Raw genomic sequence first — 18,281 nt, 5'->3', positions numbered from 1 at the left:
GGAGTCACCTGTCACAGTGGCTGTGTCACGACCTAAGGTCGAGCTGTCCTTCCTCTCTTCAGATCACGTGTGGAGATGGACCCCCACAAATGGCAGGATGGGGGCTGAGCACCAGGCTGCCTCAGGCCAGGCTCTGGCTGGTTGAGCTTGGTGGCTCCGTAAGGTAATACAGGGAGTGAGAGGTGGGCTTGGGGCAGCTGCCCTGGGCCATGGAGCTGTCAGTTGCTGGGAAGAGGGAGGATTAAGGGACAAGCACCTTCCTTCCCACTAACATTCGTAAGATGGCGGCCATGGGCCTGGCGGGCTCAAAGTGAGGACTGGTGACCCGCTGTGCCATCCCTCCCTCCCATCAGTATAGAGGACGCGTGGAGACAGCGTCACTCAGACCATGGCCACCACAGGAACACCCTGTGGGTCTGCGCGGACCCTCAGATCCTGGCCTGAGGGCAGGTACCATTGTTTATTCACAATGGTTCTGCCACATTCACCACTTCCACTGGGACCAGGACACTGGTTTTGTGGTAAAACGAGGTCAAGGGCCCCCTGCCCTTGCCCTTCTGGCCCACACAGGGCACCTGTGGGCAGTGCCAGCAGCTGCGGCTCCAGGGGGAGGAGCAGCTGTGGAATAGGTGCCTGCCACTGCCTCCTGCTGCGGGCCACCAGTGAGCTGTGACCTTGGGCAGCGTGGCCTGTGCCCACTGGTGTTCGGAGGACGGAATGCCCAGCGGGAGGGGAGGCAGCGGAAGGAGTCTGGCACGGGCCCAGCTGGGAAGGAGAAGGGGAGTCTGCTGGCTCAGCTGCTTCGCTGCCGTGACCGGTCCAGCTGTGGCCGATTAGTGAGGGCCTCCACCAGCTGGTGAAAAGAGCCCCCAAACCCGGGGGCGGTAACAGCACAGACACCATCACTCACACGGGAACAGTCACTGAATGGATTCTTATTTTCCTTGCAAGATTAAAAGGTTCTTTAAATCCGTCAGCCACCAGTGAAATGATCAGACAGGAGTGAACTTTAGATGGGAGTCTTGTCGTTAAAATAAATACAGCTGCACGGAGGTGCTCAGGCCTGAACCGAACTAAACCGGGAGGGCAGGTTAGAACCCTCCAACCACGGTCCAACCACGGGCCGCCCCGCGGGCTGAGGGCGGCGGGCAGGCGGCCTGGCCGTGCCGTCTCAGTGCAGGCAGCCGGTGGGTCGGGCCAGATCCGGTCCTGGTGACATGCAGCACTCCGGCTCCGGTGACTGGAGCCGAGCTGGGGCGGGCGGAATTACTGCTGCAGCTCCTTCATTCTGTTGAGGGCGCTGCCAGCGCGGAACCACTCGATCTGGCCCTCGTTGAAGGTGTGGTTCAGGAGGATGGTCTCCTGGGTGCCATTGGGGTGCTTGATGATGCATGTCAGCGGCTGCAAGAGAGGAGGCAGTGTGGGCGGAGTGGCTCTTAGGAACACAGCCCGGGTTCTGCTGGGGGGTCAGGGTACCGCCTGGGGCCTTGGGTGCCAGCAGGTGAACCCAGTCCTAGGCCAGTGGTAAGACCTGAATAAAGGAACTGCTGAGGCCAAGTGGGTCCTGCTGGGCATGAGCTGCTGGCCTCTGAGTGCCAAGCCGGGGCTAATGAGTGAACAGCAGGAGGACCTGAGCTGGTTCCCTCATTTCTGGGGAGGCACTGCCTCACTGGGGGTTGCCTGGAGACCTTAAGGGCCCTTCCAGCTGGAACAGGCTCATGGGAAGAGGGGCAGGTGGGGCAGGTGCAGGAAGGGAAGCAGGGTGGCTGCACTGTATGCCCCCCTCAGGAGGACCCTTGGGGAGATGGGATGGCCAGCCTGCCCCCTTCCCTGGCCCCCTGACCTTGCCGGGGGCAAAGTCCTTCAGGCCCTGGATGGTCAGCTTGTCCACGGGGTGAATCTTGTTGTAGTCGGCGGGGTCAGCGAAGGTGAGGGGCAGCAGGCCCTGCTTCTTCAGGTTGGTTTCTGGAAGGCAGGAAGCACGTTCAGCCCAGTGGGCAGGGCCTGTCCCCCTTCTCTCTGCAGGACCCTCCCCGGCCAGAGAGCTCCTTTTCTAAGTGCAGTGAGGGCTCCGGGAGACGCCCTAGCCCTGCCACTGGGGGCAAACCTGGACCAGTGACTACAAGGCCCAGGTCGGCTGCCTCTCGCTAGGGTCCTACAGGGCGCGGGTGCTGTGTCTGCAACGCCTTCCTGACAGACACTCACCAGCACACACCCTGCTGACCGTGTGGCCTGGATGTCACCTGTTTGCGCCCACAAGTCAGGAAGCAAGGCCAGTGCTTGCCAAAGACCGGAAGCTGTGGGTGTGAGACTCAACACGAATCTGAAGGGGCAGAGGCTGGGGGTGTGGAAAATGGGAGCCACGGGCACAGCCTGGAAACCAGGCACATGGCTCCAGACCCAACAGCCACGGTGACCTTGGGCTGCCAGTGAGGGCCCCAGAGCGGGAAGGGGCCTGGGCCTGGCTCCCGCTCACCATGGATCCTGGCGAAGCTCTTGGTGATGATGGCCCGACCCCCGAGGTGGCGGGGCTCCAGCGCCGCATGCTCCCGGCTTGAACCCTCGCCGTAGTTCTCGTCTCCGATCACCACCCACCGGATGCCGTGTTTCTGTCAGGGAGGGAGGGAGTATGAGGAAGAGGAGGACTGGCCTGCCCACCTGCCTCTGGGCTTCCTGAAGGTCACAGGTCATGAGAGGGAGAGGCCCCTCCTCACCTGCTCCCCAAGGACAGGAAGTCAGAGTGAACATCGTGGGCAAGGGGAGGTGCAGCCCACACGGTGCCTGGCACAGGCAGGCTGGGCGGAGGCCGCGGTGTGGAGCAGAGCCCGGAGCAGTGGTGTTCAGTGCAGGTGACATAGGTGGACCTGCCTCCATGGCACTGGACATCGATCGTGAGCCCACACAGAGCTCCTGGTGTGGGCTCCTAGATGGAGAGCACCCCTCCCCGGACCACCCACTCTGCCCACCCGGCCACCAGGAGGTGCCAGAGGACCCCACTCCCGTTCCCATGGACTGACCCACCTTATAGTAGCGGGCAGTGTCGGGGACAGGGCCAAACTCCTGGGTGACGGCGTTGCGCACAGAGTTGGCCTTGCCGTTTTCAATGTTGATGGCACCAATGAGCAAGTTGTTGGAGATGTTGTCCAGGTGCCCACGGAACTTGAGCCAGGGGCCGGCAGCCGAGATGTGGTCAGTGGTACACTTTCCTTTGACCTTGGGAGGGTGGGCAGAGAGGACAGAGATTGTGCATGGCCGTTGGCAGAAGCCCTCTGGAGGCAGGCAGCAGGCCCAGTGACTGAGAAGAGGTGCAGGATGTGTGGCCTGCAGCCCTGGCATGGTCACCGGTGGGCAAAAGGGCTCAGACCAGGCCCCTCTCAGGGCTTGGGAGTGAGATCTGGAATGGACACGCAAAGGGGGCAGAGGCTAGTCGGGGTGGCCAGGCAGGTCTGCTTGCTCGCCCTTCAGGCCCAGCCCCCATAGAGCAGCCCAGGCTCACTGCTCCTGTGTCGCTGCGTGGAGGCTCCTGAGTGAACAGCATCAGTTCCTGTCCGCCCTGGGCGAGGCCTCGGCCCGCACCCAGAGGCTTGTGTTCGCTCACTCCCGAGCACAGGCCACACCGCGAATGCCCAGCTTTGGGAGCAGAGCAATCAATGGCTCCACTGAGGGGTGGAGACCTGCGTGCTGGGTCACACATGCCTCTCTTGCCCTCCCTGTGGGGCATTCACTGCACGTACCCACTGGGGGTGGCCCTCACCGGCAGCAACCAGATGGCTGGAGCCCAGACAGCGGCTGCCAGATCCAGCTCTGCCCGGCCCGGGGCAGCGAAGGGGACACTGGGCTGCAGATGCCCTTGCTCCTCTGCAGCCACACCCCCCTTCCCGCCCCCACCTTAGCCTGGCCCTTCTCCCCGGCCCAGGGGAGCACGTGGTTTCAGGCTGTCCTGCCGGGCAGGGAAGGTGCCAGGCAGGCTGGGGCTGCTCTCGTCCCCACGCTGCTGACCTTAATAAGGATCTGAAGGTCCTCCAGGTCTTTGCCATCCCATTTGTCAAAAGGCTCCAGGAGCTGCAGGCGCTGGCTGGTGGGGCTCACGTCCACCCGCTGCCCGCTGCCATCCTTGGGAGGGTGCTGGTAGGTGTCCTGCCCGGGGTCGAAATTCTGTGGAGGGACAGGGACATGGGCATGGAGTCCTCAGTCCCTGTGCCTAAAGCCCTTCCCTCCAGTGAACACAGTGGCCTCACGGTCACTAACGGTCCCGCCGTGCCAGCCCAGGGCCAGATGCTGGGAAGGCAGTGGAGTGGCCGGGGCCTGCGGGACTGAGCACAGGGTAGTGCCCGCTCACCGTCTTTGGAAGCTCGTCCGCGTTCGGGGGCTCCAGCTTGAACTTCTTGCCATCCTTGCCTGTCAGGAAGTCAGTCTCTGGGTTGAACTTGAGGGTGCCAGCAATGGCCAGGGCTGTGACAATCTGAAACAGGCGGCCAACTTGGTTAGCACTGAACGCCACTCCGGTCCCCCACCTCCAGCCAAAGCCTAGATCAGAACGGAGCCCAGCCCAGGAAATTCCACGTCTGCAGAGCTGGAGCTGCAGGAATAGCTCTGGGACCACCAGCCGTCGGGTCTGCAGAGGATTTGAACCAGGGCAGTCTGGCCTCGACTACTCCCCACTGGGGTCTGGACCTCAGTGTCCTCAGGGCAGGGCCAGCACTGCTGGGTACACTCTCTTCTCCCAGGTGTGCCACCTGGGCAGCGAGAGGCCCTGCTGTGATAATGTCCCTAAAAGCAGAGCCCTGGCCATTTTTGCCCAGTGGATAGTGTTAGCCTGTGCACTGAAGGGTCCTGGGTTCAATTTCAGTGAAGGGCACATGCCCAGATTATGGGCTCCATCCCCAGTATGGGGCATGTAAGAGGCAGCCAATCGTTGACTCTCTCCCATCAATGTTTTTATTTCTCCCTCTCCCTTTCTCCCTGGAATCAACAAAAAAAATATTTTTTAAAATCCTATATAATAAAAGGCTAATATGCAAATCAACCAAACGGTGGACTATCCGGTCCTATGACACGCACTGACCACCAGGGGGAGTGCCGCACCAGGAGCCGGGCTCAGGCTGGAGCAGCGGCTGTGGGGAGCCTCTCCCACCTCCACAGCGTCCCTCAGGATGTGAGGATGCAGGCTGGGCGGAGGGACCCCCCCGCTCCCATCCACTGAATTTCATGCACCGGGTCTCTAGTGTACACGTGCTGGGCCAGGGCTGTTTATATATATAAAAATGTCCCTAAGTAGGCAGCACACTGGAAACATGGAAGGCCATCTTGGCACTCATTTTTAGTAAAAAAAAGCAAAAACAAAAAAGCAAACAAAAAAACAACAACAAAGTATTTCTCAAGTACCTGCCTGGCCCAGCCAGGACGGCTGGGGGGCATCTGTCCCGGTGCTAATTCCAAAGCTCCCGCTCGTGGTCACGGCTGTACTAAACACGCACCTGACTCCCGGGACGTGAGGGGCCAAGTAGTGGCACCATGGGAGCACGGTGCTTGGTGCTGGCAAGGCTGTGACCTTGGTTTCTGCTCCCATAACCCCTTGCCCTTCACTGCCAACCCTCCCAGACAGATCCGTGGGTCAAGTGCCCTTGCCCCAGCCCCCATGCCCTTCTACCTACCCTGACTGGCTAGGGGCAGGGCTAGGTCATCTCACCTCTGGGGATGTGACGAAGGCATGGGTCTCAGGGTTCGCGTCATTGCGGCCTGTGAAGTTCCTGTTGTAGGAGGTGACGATTGTGTTCTTGTCCCCCTTCTTGATGTCCTTCCTGCCGGTCAGAGGACAGGGTTAGGGATGTCTGGCCTCGTCACCTGGCCATTCTGCCTACCTCCGGAGAAGGGGTGACAGGAAGACCCTGAAACGAGCCTCCACTGTGGGCCTCCCGCAGACAGAGCCACAGGGAACTGTGGGGGTCACTGAGGTTCACTGGAGGCCAGAGAAAAGACAGGCCCGACTGCTGACCTGGGCCACTGCCCCCTTCAGATGGCTCTAAGAGCCCTGCTGTGCCCGTTAGGGTGAGGCCTCCTTGGCTTCTTCCCACAGCCTCGGCTTCAGTCAGGGGGCCACTCAGTCCCACTGCAGGCTCTTCCTCTTTACTTCCAGCCCAACGTTCCAGTCCTGCCCGAAGCTAGAGCCTCGTCTCCTTCCCAATAACGTCTCCCCTCAACACCTGGGGCTCCAAACCCCAGACACAGGGACTATCCAGCCAAAGACACGCCTCTCACCTGTCCCACTGGCCAATGCAGGGGCCACAGGCATTGGCCAGGACGACGCCGCCCACGTCCCTCAGGATCTGTGCCTGCGGGAGGAAGGCGGACAGGCGTTACCAGGGCCGGGGACGGTGGCTCAGCTGCTTAGGATGCAGAGCTGTCTGGAACCCAGGGGCAGCTGCAGGGCCCTGAGCAGCTCTAGCCCACAACACTGCGGCCTGTCCTGTCCTGAAGACATTACGCAGCGGGGGAGCCAGGGGCAGGGCACGTGGGCACTCACATAGCCGTCTCGCTCAATGGTGGCACGGATCTGCTCAGAGCCCGGTGTGATGGTGAACTGGGACTTGCACTTGAGTCCGTGATCCAGCGCCTGCTTGGCCACAGCTGCTGAGCGTCCCATGTCCTCATAGCTGGAGTTGGTGCAGCTGCCGATCAGACCTGGCACATGGCGGGGGGGGTAGGAGTCAGGAGGAGACAGTGACCAGACCTGGTCAAGTGGCCAACTGTGCTGGGCCAGGGTTGTTCGGAACAGAGACGAACTGGAAGCAGCCCAGCTCTCCTGAAAGAATGAGCTACTCTGACCCAGCCATAGGGGATGACAGCGTGACACTGAGCACGCCACTGCTCTTAGGATAGTGTGCCTGCGGGTGTGTGCACACCAGGGGGCTCCACTGAAACAGGCCCCTGCTGGGGGAGGGCCACAGGAGAGGCTCATTCTCTTCGTTTAGACTTTCTGGAATTCTCTGGGTTTTAAAAATTGGTTTAATGGGGGGGGGGGGGGGGGAAAGAGTCCTTTTTAAAAAGTCTATTATCACAGTTATTACAAAAGTCAGGATGACATACTATCTATAGGTATCAAGACAGTCTAGTCTCTCTTATCAATCCAGCTATTTTTTTTCTAATTATTAAATCACCAAATATTTTATTTGCTTCACTAGTAAGGTAGACCACATTACACAGCACTTTATGGCACACACTGCGGAGAGGTCTTTTCGTATATTAACTTGTCATTCCTCCCAAGACCTTCACCACGTAAGTACGACGACCCCAGTTTACAGACAAAGAACCAGGACGTGGGAGAGAGGCAACTTGCCGTGATCACCCAACTATGAAGGGGCAGAGCCAGATCCAAACACGGCCGCCTGGCTCCGGGGCCATGCTCTTCACGGCCACACTCACTGTGACAACGGCAAGCGCTAGTGATGGCGACATGCCAGTGTGTGCGTGCATATACAGTGAAACCAGGCATCCTGGGTATGTGACATGTTCGTACAGAAGGACACACACATGAATATGTGCGTGTGCACAGAAACAGCACACATCTCAAAGAGCTCCTAGAGCTGGTTTTTAGTTGGGGGCTGAGATTAGCGATGTTTTACAATGAGCTTATTTCTTTTACACCAAGAAAAATTTCTTTAAAAAGACACAGAGAAAACCCAAACCATTTCAGAGCGAGCCGGGCACGTTAAGGAAGCGCCATGGTGAGTACAGGCACCTGTCTGCAGCCCTGCAGCCCCCGGCCCCGCGGCGGTCCCGGCAGAGGGCGGCTGCTCACCCACTTTGATGTCCACCGGCCAGCCTTCCTTCTCGGCCACAGCGCCCACTTCGGCCACTGAGTGGGCCAGGTCAGGGGTGAAGGGCCCGTTGATGAGTGGCTTCAGCTGAAGAAAAAAGGCGTGAGAAGCAGAAAGGGAGGAGAGAACAGATCTTGGAGCGTGGACAGCCTCTCTTCCTCGGAGGCTGTCTGGTCCCTGCTCACCAAGTCCCTCCCTGGGAGGCCATCCTGCTCCCACGGCCTGCCTGTCCTCTAGCCTGATCTGCTTTTCTCAAACTGCTTACGCCTGGGACTCTCAGGCCTGACCTCAGACAACAAGCAAGCTCCAGGACACAATCCTGACTTCCGCTGAAGCTAAGGTGTGGCCAACTGAACCAGCTCCGCATCAGCCGCAGCCCCCTCTGCGCTCCCCTTGGCGTCCAGCCCTCCCGCAGCCCCTCCCACCGCACTGGCGCCTGGTTCAGCAGCCGCGGGCAGGGGCACTGGGGAACCAGAGGCGCCCTCCCTGACCTCCCCAGGGCACACCAAGGGGAGCCTGAGCTCCCCACCCGCAGGAACTCCTTGGAGCCAGTTCCCTTCCTCACCTCGTTAAGGTTAATTTCAATGACTTGGTCATAGTGGCAGCCAGGGTCAGGTACCAGGAGGCCCTTGTACTCCTCAGCTAGGCTGGCAATCTCTGAAATCAACAAGGGAGGGAGGCTGAAGTATGTGAAACAGAAACTGGTCATGGGTCCTTGAGACTTCATCCATCCATCCATCCATCCACCCTCCCACCCACTCACGCACACACCCAACCATCCAAGCCACAATCACCAGCACCTGCCAAACACGGCCCTGGGCACTGATGGCAAACAAAGAAACAAAACGAGCAGCATAGCACAGTCTAGTGTCAGCGAGCAGAGTGACAACACGGGGCGCACAGAGAAGGGAAGGCCGCCTGGAGAGAGAAGCGCTGTGTTCTGAAGAAGCTGCTGGGGACGGGAGGGCGGCCCTCTGGAGTGACTCCGTGTGCTCAGAGTGTAGGAGCAAACAGACCCGCTCTCCCCGCAGCCCTGGCCTCTGGCTCCACCCATCGCCCTCGCTCACTGCCCTTCCCAGGCTGGCGACGCCAAGCTGGACCCTCCGGGGAGCTGTGAGGGAGGCTGGGAGAGGGGTTCTTGTTAACAAATGCTTTTCCTCCTCCCCTTGGTAAGGCGGGAATTATAAACACAAGCAGATCTCTGCCATTTTCATACCTTCCTGCAGGGGGCGCCAGGGACCAGGCCAAGAGGATTCAACAGAGCACCCTCTCAGGAGAAACTAAAGTCAACCCCTGAGGCCCTTGGAGAAGCTGGCGAGAGCTAGACACCAATCCCAGACAAGAGCACACACACAGCTGCAGGCACGTTGAGGGCTCTTCAGGCCCGAAGCCAGTCCGGAGACGCCGGCCCAGGAGCCCCGTCCTCAGGGAAAGGTGTGCTGATGGCCATTCCGCCCGCCCCCCTGCCCGGCGCTCACCTTTGCGGCCGGTCTTGTTCAGGTAAGTCTTCATTCTGTGGTTGTAAGGGAACACCGAAGTCGTGGCCCCGATCTCTGCGCCCATGTTGCAGATGGTCGCCATGCCTGAGGAGAAAGAGCCGGGCCGCTGAGCGCTCCCCATTTCACCGGCACCGCCCCCCTCGCTCACACGGCCAATGAAGAGAGGCCGTGGGGCCGGAGCCCAGCTGTGGGGCTCGGAGAAGCAGCTGGGTAGAGTGACGAGGACACACGATTCAGCCCTTACAGGCCGGGTTCTAGCTCGGGATGGCTGTCCTGCTCAGCAGAGGAGCAGCCAGTGTGCTGAAGGGTGACCTGGCTGAGAGGTCCCAGGTCATGCCATAAAGCAAATGCAAGTGCAACATTGAGGTCCAGGTCCTCCCACTGTCCCTTAGCCACACCATGGTGCTACGTGGAAATGTTGCTGGCTCCCAGGCTTTCCAACAGTAAGACTGGAACAATGTCCACTGGTTGGACCACAGAGTCCCACACAGAACTGGTAAAGCTGCCCGGCCAGTGTGGCTCAGTGGTCAAGTGTCGACCTATGAACCAGGAGGTCATGGTTCGATTCCTAGTGAGATGGGTGTGCAAGAGGCAGCCAATCAATGATTCTCTCTCATCACTGATGTTTCTTTTTTCCCCTGCCTCTCCCTTCCTCCCTGAAATCAATCGATCAATGAATAACTGGCAAGGCTTACAGATGTCCTGACTGCTGTCAAAATACTGGCCTCATAAGGTCAGTAGGACACAGGTCTGGGGTTGTTACTGACTTCCTAACTGAGGTGCCAATAGTAGGAAGGGCAACCTGTAAGAGTGCCCTGTCCCCAACATGGGCAGGGTGCAGGCCAGCTGAGCAGGAGCTCGGTGGCCCTGAGACAGGCAGCCCGGGGTGCCTGGCCGGGGCCATCTCTAAGGCCTGGTCCAAGCCTCTCCCTGGATTCCTGAAGGCCCGGGCACGAGGCCAGGTCCTCAGGAGTGAGGAGTGGGAAAGGCCCGGCTCCTGCTGATCCCAGGGAGGTGAGTGCGGCTCCACCTTCAGCCAGAGAAGGTGGGGAAGGGGTGAGAGCAGTGAGCCCTGGCTCTGGCTCCCCAGTCCCTCTCTGGATCACCCCTGCAGCACCCGAGGTACCCAGTGCCATGGCCAGAGCCGTCCAGCAGAAGCTGGCTTAGCCCAATTCTGTGTGGCCACAGGGCAGTGCCCTGCCCTCCTGGAGGGACCTCCGCCTCCTCCCCTGTTTAATGAGGGACCTGGACTGACCACCTCCCCTCTGCCTGTGTCATCCCAAGTCCCCAACTGACTGGACAGCTTCTCAGTGGAACGCCCTTCACTGCTCCTGCGCTCCACTCCAGGTCCCACTTGGCCCAACGAGGCCGAGGGCACCTCCGGGCGTCCTCACCGGTGCAGGAGATGGACTCCACGCCCGGGCCGTGGTACTCCACAATGGCGCCCGTGCCCCCTTTCACGGTGAGGATTCCGGCCACCTTTAGGATCACGTCTTTGGGTGAGCTCCAGCCGGAGAGCGAGCCCGTCAGCTTCACGCCAATCACCTGGATGGAGGGGCAAGACAGCGATTACAGGTCTGCGCGCCATGTGCGCCAGGAGCCCGCCTGCTGGGTTTCCCGCTCCGACTGACTGCTCCCTGCTCCTTCCCAGAGGGCGGCAGGCTGACCTGCTCACTCGTGCTTTGTGGTTCCACACATCCCACTCATCCTCCCAGCCACCCCCGAGGCACCCCGAGCAGCCCGCCCTGCTCCTCACCTTGGGGCACTTCAGCTCCCAGGGAATGCCCGCCATGACGTCCACCGCGTCAGCACCCCCGACTCCAATGCAGATGGCCCCCAGGCCGCCGCCGTTGGGGGTATGGGAGTCGGTGCCAATCAGAAGAGCCCCAGGATATGCATAGTTTTCCAGAATGATCTGAAAAAGATCTCAAGAACCCAAGATCTTAAGTTTTAAAAGCCTTCAGCCCCGCTAGTGTGGCTCAGTAGTTAGTTGAGCGTCAACCTATGGACCAGGAGGTCAAAGATTCCTGGTCAGGACACATGCCCGGGCTGCGGGCTCGATCCCTAGTAGGGGGTGCGAAGGAGGCAACTGATCAGTGATTCTTTCTCATCACTTATGTTTTATCCCCACCCCCCCTCTGAAATCAATTTTAAAAATATACTTTTTAACAAGCCTCCAGCAGAGAATGGAGGGAGGGCCCCAAAAGGGCCTGTAAAACTCCTTCCGGTAGGGTCCCTCCGGTGGGTCCAGAAGAGTCACACACATGGGAGACGGGTGGCTGGGCTCATGAATTGCTCCTGGCTGTGTGACTTGGGTTTATAAGTGCTTCCCTGCACCTTAGTTTCCTCATCTATAAAAACAGGCAGCCCTAGCTGATTGGCTCAGTGGATAGAGCGTCAGCCTGCGGACTGAAGGGTCCCGGGTTCGATTCCAGTCAAGGACACATGCCCGGGTTACGTCCCTAATAGGGCAGGAGGCAGCCAGTCATCATCGATGTTTCTCTCTCCATCTCCCTTCCTCTCTGAAATTATTATTTTTTTAAAAACAGGCAAACAGCAGTGCTTACCTCACGCATCACGGTGATGGCTGAGCTTATGTACATTAAACTGTAATAGTGCCTGGGACATGCATCATTTTTTAATTTATTATCTGCAGCAAGATCCTTTCTCTGAGTTTCTGTTGCTCATCTGTCAGATGGAATTATTCCCATGACGCAGTATGGGTGCTGGGAAGGCCCAATGAGGTCAGAGATGTGAAAGGCTCTATGAACCGTCAGACAGACCAAGTGGTGCAGGCTCCCTGCAGCATCACAGGACCCCAGGGCCTCCGCTCTGGCCAGGCACCTGCCTGGGGCCTCGGCCAGGTACGAGGGCCTCCTCTGAGGAGCTGTGCAGAAATCTGGCCCCTTCCCAAGGCTGGCAGCAGGCCGGGAGGACAGGCCGGCAGAGGAAATCTCTAACAAAAACCACGCTGCCGAGCACTGTTAGCTGTTCCCTTTCTCTGGCCCTCAGGCCTCAGTCCTGTCCGGAGACTGGTCCCCGAAGACCAGCACACAGAACTCGGTGCCCACAGGATGCAGACCACAGTGTGGTCCACGCCCAGAGGGAGAGGCTGTGCAGACCACGGACTACACACAGTGTCACCGTGAAGCTGGTTATGACGGTGACCTTGGTGGTCAGCTAGGCATGGTGGGTGAATGGGGTAGGGGTGATGGTGGAGAAGTGTATTTTAGGCTGAACTAACATCCAGAACATAAAGCTGGAAACTGAACCATCTGTCCATACGACACACACGCACTGAGGACCGATTCTGTGCTGACCTGACTGCGGGCCCAGAGGAAGAAATAAGCCACAGTCCTCCCCCAGAGCACAGAGCCGGTGGTTGGCACACACTGGGGTCACTGTGAAGGGGCCCCACAAGGGGCGCCAGTGCTGGGCACTGGGGGGGGTCTGGCAGGGGAGATGAGAGAAGAATCTGCCAAGGCATTCCAGGGGGAAAGGAGTAGGCTTTGACTTGGACATGGTGGATTAAAACTGCTGGTAAATGACATCAGAGGGGAGAGAAAAGTGAAGAATTCCCTGGACTTTCCTTTTAAAGAAACAAATCATCAGGCTCTGTGCTTAGCTGGCAGCCAGTGGCAGGTGTGAGCTGCCTTCCCCAAACTTTGGCCCCGGAGCTTCCAAAAGGCCTGGGCATTTGTGCTGAGGCAGAACGGGGGACACCTGGATTAGGGTGCCCTTAGCAACAAAGGCCAGGCTGGTCCGCCTGACTCCCTGGCCTGCCGCTGAGAGGCTTTCCGGCCCGCAGACTGATGTGACCTGTATTGCTGGCAGCCCCTTCCTGGCAAGGGCGATGGTTTGAAAGGGCAGAGCAGCGATCCGTGGCTCTGGTTTCAGGATGGGCAGTGCTGGGACCCGCAGGGTCGGATTACAGCCTGACTCGGCTCATCTTGAAGGTGGCGGGGAAGCGAGGCCGGGATGGAGGTGGGGAGCAGGGTCACCTTGGAACGGTGCAGAGGCAGGCTTCACACGGATGGCAGATACACCGTCAGTGCCCAGCCACAAACCAGAACAGCGGGCACGTGCTGAGAAGCTAAGCACCGGTCTCCCCAAACACAAACACGTGCACTTACACAGACAAAATCCCTCGATGGAGAGACCCTGGGAGAACTGCTGGCCGACACGGCCCGTGCCTAAGTCCCTTCATCCTCCCGAATACCACAAGGGGCCAAGGAGACTCCGAGGAGTGCGAGTGCCGGAGGGGGAGGCGCCCAGGGTGGCAGGAGGCTGCACAGCAGCAGGGAGCACTGGCACCTGGGCCAGACACCTGGATGCAAATCCAGCTCCATAATTGGGTCAGATGGAATTATTCTCCCAACACACATATGGGCAAGTAGGTTACCTTCTCGTGCCTGTTTCCTCGCCTGTAAGGTGTGGCTGATAAATCCCCCTCCTCAGAGGGAGTGGTGAGCACTGAGGGAGTGACTATGAAAGCTGGCCCTGGCATGTGCTCAGCTAGGGTGAGCTGACCGAGCACAGGAGCACTCCTGTGTGAGAGCGCACAGCAAAAACCAATGCAAAGCTAATGCTTCGAAGGGCAGCAGGAAACACGCTAAACTTAAAGGGCTGGTGACTGGGGCCATCAGAGGGGCTATTTTAATTTTTTACATGGAAAGTGAGAAAGTATAACTTAAAAAAAATTTTTTTTAATTGATTTTTTACAGAGAAGAAAGAAGAGGGACAGAGAGTTAGAAACATCTATGAGCGAGGAACATCGATCAGTTGCCTCCTGCACGCCCCCACTGAGGATGTGCCCACAACCAAATCAAACCCGGAATCAAACCCTTGACCCCTCAGTCCTAAGGCCAATGCTCTAGCCACTGAGCCAAACCGGTCAGGGTGAGTAAGGATAATTTGACATAATGAAAATTAATGTAAAAATGAAAGAGGAGAAGCCCAAGGGCTGACTGAGATGTTGTCCTCCATCTCCCCTCCTCCCTCCTAAGCCCTGGGCCCCTGCGCCTGCAGGCTGGAGGCTCTCTGGCTCCCGCAGGGCAGCCCACCACCCCCACACAGGCAGGCCAAGCCCTGCGTTACCTGGTGAATGATTCCAGAGCCAGGCCGCCAGAAGCCCACGCCATACTTGGCACCTGCAGATGCCAGGAATTTATACACTTCCTCGTTTATGTCCTGTCGAGACAAATCAATACCCGGAGCATTAGTAACACAGTCTGTGCCTGGGATGACCCTTGTCATGCCCTCCTCCCACCTGACCTCCCCCGGCCTGCCACGGCCCTGACACGCTGGCGATGTGGGGCCAGGCTCTCCCGGCGCCTTCCACAAAGAGCCCAGAGGCTTGGACGGTGGCCCACGGTTCAGCTGGCAGCTGGGAGGGAGGCAAGTGAGCAGAGACAGAGCCAGTTTTACGATTCCTGGGCAGGGAGCGGGTCCAGAACCAGTTCCTCCCCTGCCGTGGGTCTCGGTTTCCTTATTTGTAGAAGGAACGGGGCTGCACCACCTCCCAGGGCCAGGCACCCAGGCCCCCGCCAGGGCCGGCAGGGAGGGCCGCCAGCGCGGAATGTGGTGCCCTTCTCCACCGGAGCCTGGACGCCCATCTGTGACCCGCTGACACTGACGGCGCCACCCGGAGAGGGCAGCGCGCCGGACATCCTCACCAGCCCCGAGGGAGGGAGGTGTCCTCCAGCCGCTTACAGGTGCAGAAACAGGCTCGGAGGGCAAACCACTTGCTGGAGGTCCCAGAGGAGCCGGGGTTTGAAATCAGGCCTGTCACCCCGAGCCCGAGAACCACATTCTGATGTGAAATAACGGCACCTCCCCCACCTCAGAACCCTGGACAGCACCTGGCACAGCCGGGTGCCCAATACTTGGCAATACATTTGATGGGCCCCAAACGAAAGACTGCTAAGTGGACCAGGTCCTGAAAGGTAGGTTTCCACAAAAACGACGGGGCGGGCCAAGCCCATCTGTCTGGAGTAGAAGGCAGCCCCCTCAGGGGCAGCAGGCTTCCCGCACATGGGTGTGAGCCCGGTTTATCTGGAAGCCATGGCATGCCCTGGACAGTGAGACCCCAGTGACAAGGGCTATGACTACCTCGGACTCACAGTCCTAAAGGCAGAACTAGGAAACGAGACCTGCCAGCCTCTGGGCAGGAGAGCCACGCTCCCAGGCAGAGGAGGGACCCACGTCAGCTCCCCTAAGCCCTCAATACCACGTAACCCCTTCACTAACGCCAGACCAACCACGCCCCCTTCGGAGGGCCCATTTGGTTCTCCCAGAGCAGTCTCTTTCCGATTAATTATTAATGCACTGGCTTTTCATCTACAAACTAGTCACTCATAAACTGGCACCGAGGGCGGGAGGCAGGCCATGTCTGGGTGCATGTGCAAGTGGGGAAGAGGCAGTGCGGTGCCCCGACTGGTGCATCAGTGCGGGGCCTGAACTTGGCCCAGACCCTCAGGCTGCCTGTGGGACCCTGGACGGAGCACGTTGCCTCTCGCCCCACCACGTAAACCTGACCAGATGCCCCTCCTCCTCCAGCTCAATGGCTCCTGGGATGGAGCCCATGTCCCCAAGGCCCTGACCACACCTGCCCCCAACACCTCATCCCCCTCTCACACACAGAGCTCCCTTCCATTCCATAAACGCACCGAGCTGCTTCCCGCCTTGGGGCCTTTATACACACTGTTCTCTCTAGAATGTTCTCCCCCCAGTTAACATCAACTTATCTGCTCAGGCAGGTTCCAGTTTACGTGTTAATCCTCAAAGAGGCGTCCTTTCCCCTGCAAACCACAAACCCGACAGTCTTCTTGCTCTGAGTCCTGCGCTTTCCCCTCCAACACATACAAACTGGCAATTTCCTGTTTATTCGTGTGACTGTTTAGCTGTCTCCCTACCAGACTGAGGTCTACATGGCAGGGCCTAGCCCCTGGCCCCTAGGAGTGTCTGGCACAGAATTAATGTTCAATAACATTTGATAACTAAATGGGGGATGAATCTGAAGCCTTATGACCGGTGCCTCTCACTCCAGAGGCAGGCTCTGAGTTCACAAAGGAAGGGGGGTGGCCCTGCTGTGGGCCGTCAGTCACCGAGGGGGACAAGGTCCCAGTTCCTGGGCACCACAGGGGCCTCTGCAGCGCTACCGTCACCGCCGCTGCTGACATGGCAACCACTGCCGGCAGGCCGGGCTCTCCCAGCCGAGCACAGAAAGAGCCACTGTGCAACCAGGACACGGACCGGGGCCAGCGGGGGAGAAAGGGCTTGAGTGGGAAAGCTGCCCTGAGCCTTTCCCATGGTCTGAGTGGCTCTCTGGGCTGTGCTGACCCTGGAGCCGGACCCCTTTCAATTGCATGCCCTGCTCTGCGCCTGGCTGGGCCGAGGCCCTGCCAGCATTCAGCTCCTGCCAACGGCCCCCCACGAGGGGCGCCCGCTCCCACTGCGGGGGTGGAGAGGGCGGAGGCCCAGGTCTGGGAGACCTGCTGTTGCCAAGTGTAAGCACACACACAGGCACCGCCAGCAGAGCCGGGGCAGGGGCAGGGGCAGGGGCAGGGTTTGGTTCATAAGGAGGGTGTGGGAATTCAGGGTGGCACACAGCCCCTGGGCCTCAGTAAGCAAAACAGAAGAAGAAAAAAAAGAAAAAAAAGAAAAAAAAGAAAGAAAAGAAAGAAAAAAAAAACACAGAAGAAGAGAGCCCCAAAGGAGGCCCGACAGAAAGAGAGAGCCCTCAGGTGGGAGCCGCGCCTGGGTCTGGCCCTGACCATGCCCCGCTCCACGCGGCTGTGGGGCTGACTACACGGTGCCTTTGCTGCCTCAGGTTTACATGATAACCACCCGCCTTCCTCCCTGCGAGGACCTTCGGGGTCAGACAGAGTGTGGTGGGTGCACCGTGGTGCTGACAGAACGGGAAATTTAAACTATCCTCTCCAGAGCACATGTCAACATCCACCAGAACCTGACACCAGCATCATTTTTCTAACATAACAGAGAAAGCACCAGAAAAAAAATACCATAAATGCAGTCAGATTAACACGTTAAGTGCCAAGCCTGTTTTCCTTTTCGTTTAGCCTGAGATAACCAATTTCACCAACATGTCACCGACGTGTGGCATGCTGGCGGCCGGAGACTGATGAAGTCCGAACAGAAGTACAGTGTTGGTCACCGGTGACTGACATGGTGCTTAACGTGTTAAGGATGATTTTGTTTTTTTAGGTTTTCTAACATCTTCAAAATGAGTAAATGATATTTTAAGAATTAGAGAAGTAAAAAAGAATTTTAAAAAAAGACTATGACCGGCCAGTGTGGTTCAGTGGTTGAGTATCGACCTAGGAACCAGGAGGTCACAGGTTGACTCCCGGTCAGGGCACATGCCCAGCTGCAGCTCAGTCCTCAGTGTGGGGCATGCAGGAGGCAGTTGATCAATGATTCTCTCTCATCACCGATGTTTCTCTCTCTCTCCCTCTCCCTGCCTCTCTGAAATAAATAAAAACACATTTTTAAAAATTTAAAATGACTAACCCAAAGGAAGAGCCCATCAGAATGTGGAGGCCATGCCCAGTTGGAGGGCTTTGCCTCTCACCTCGTGTCACACCCACCGTCCCCCCACCCCACCCCAGCTCACCTTGGCGCGACGAAGGTCTTTCTCGCCCCCGACCTGGGCCTCGATCAGGTGGTCGCAGTGGATGGTGGAGGGCACGGCCACCTTGGGCAGCCCGCTGCTGATGAACTGCAGCATGGCCATCTGGGCCGTGGCGTCCTGCATGGCCACACGGTCCGGCCGCAGCCGCAGGTACGTCTTGCCCCGCTCTATCTCCTGGTTGGCCGGGTCATCCAGGTGTCCGTACACAAGCTTCTCAGAGAGGGTCAGAGGCCGGTTCAGTCTGGAGAGATGGCAGAGGTTGCTTGGTACTGTCTGCACAATGCCCTGCCCACCCATGGCACTGCCCTCTGT

At 58.6% G+C, this 18,281-nt stretch overlaps 1 protein-coding gene across 1 annotated transcript in view; it reads right to left on the bottom strand.

Moving 5' to 3' along the window:
- Positions 1–915: 915 nt before the first annotated feature.
- Positions 916–18,281, bottom strand: part of ACO2 (aconitase 2) — a 37,682-nt gene continuing 20,316 nt past the window's right edge. The window contains exons 3-18 of the mRNA XM_084879095.1: positions 17,952–18,210; positions 14,414–14,506; positions 11,073–11,231; positions 10,711–10,861; positions 9,296–9,400; positions 8,383–8,474; positions 7,799–7,904; positions 6,524–6,681; positions 6,259–6,332; positions 5,690–5,801; positions 4,340–4,462; positions 4,000–4,155; positions 3,022–3,213; positions 2,477–2,609; positions 1,844–1,965; positions 916–1,401 (exon numbers count right to left, since the gene is read on the bottom strand). Coding sequence (XP_084735221.1) covers positions 1,267–1,401; positions 1,844–1,965; positions 2,477–2,609; positions 3,022–3,213; positions 4,000–4,155; positions 4,340–4,462; positions 5,690–5,801; positions 6,259–6,332; positions 6,524–6,681; positions 7,799–7,904; positions 8,383–8,474; positions 9,296–9,400; positions 10,711–10,861; positions 11,073–11,231; positions 14,414–14,506; positions 17,952–18,210 — 2,170 coding nt within the window. The 3' untranslated portion in view covers positions 916–1,266. The remainder of the gene's footprint in view (positions 1,402–1,843; positions 1,966–2,476; positions 2,610–3,021; positions 3,214–3,999; positions 4,156–4,339; positions 4,463–5,689; positions 5,802–6,258; positions 6,333–6,523; positions 6,682–7,798; positions 7,905–8,382; positions 8,475–9,295; positions 9,401–10,710; positions 10,862–11,072; positions 11,232–14,413; positions 14,507–17,951; positions 18,211–18,281) is intronic.

The sequence above is a fragment of the Pipistrellus hanaki genome, assembly GCF_964339955.1.
Source record: "Pipistrellus hanaki genome assembly, chromosome: 3".
Lineage (NCBI taxonomy): Eukaryota > Metazoa > Chordata > Mammalia > Chiroptera > Vespertilionidae > Pipistrellus > Pipistrellus hanaki.
This window is presented reverse-complemented; position numbering and strand designations above follow the sequence as displayed.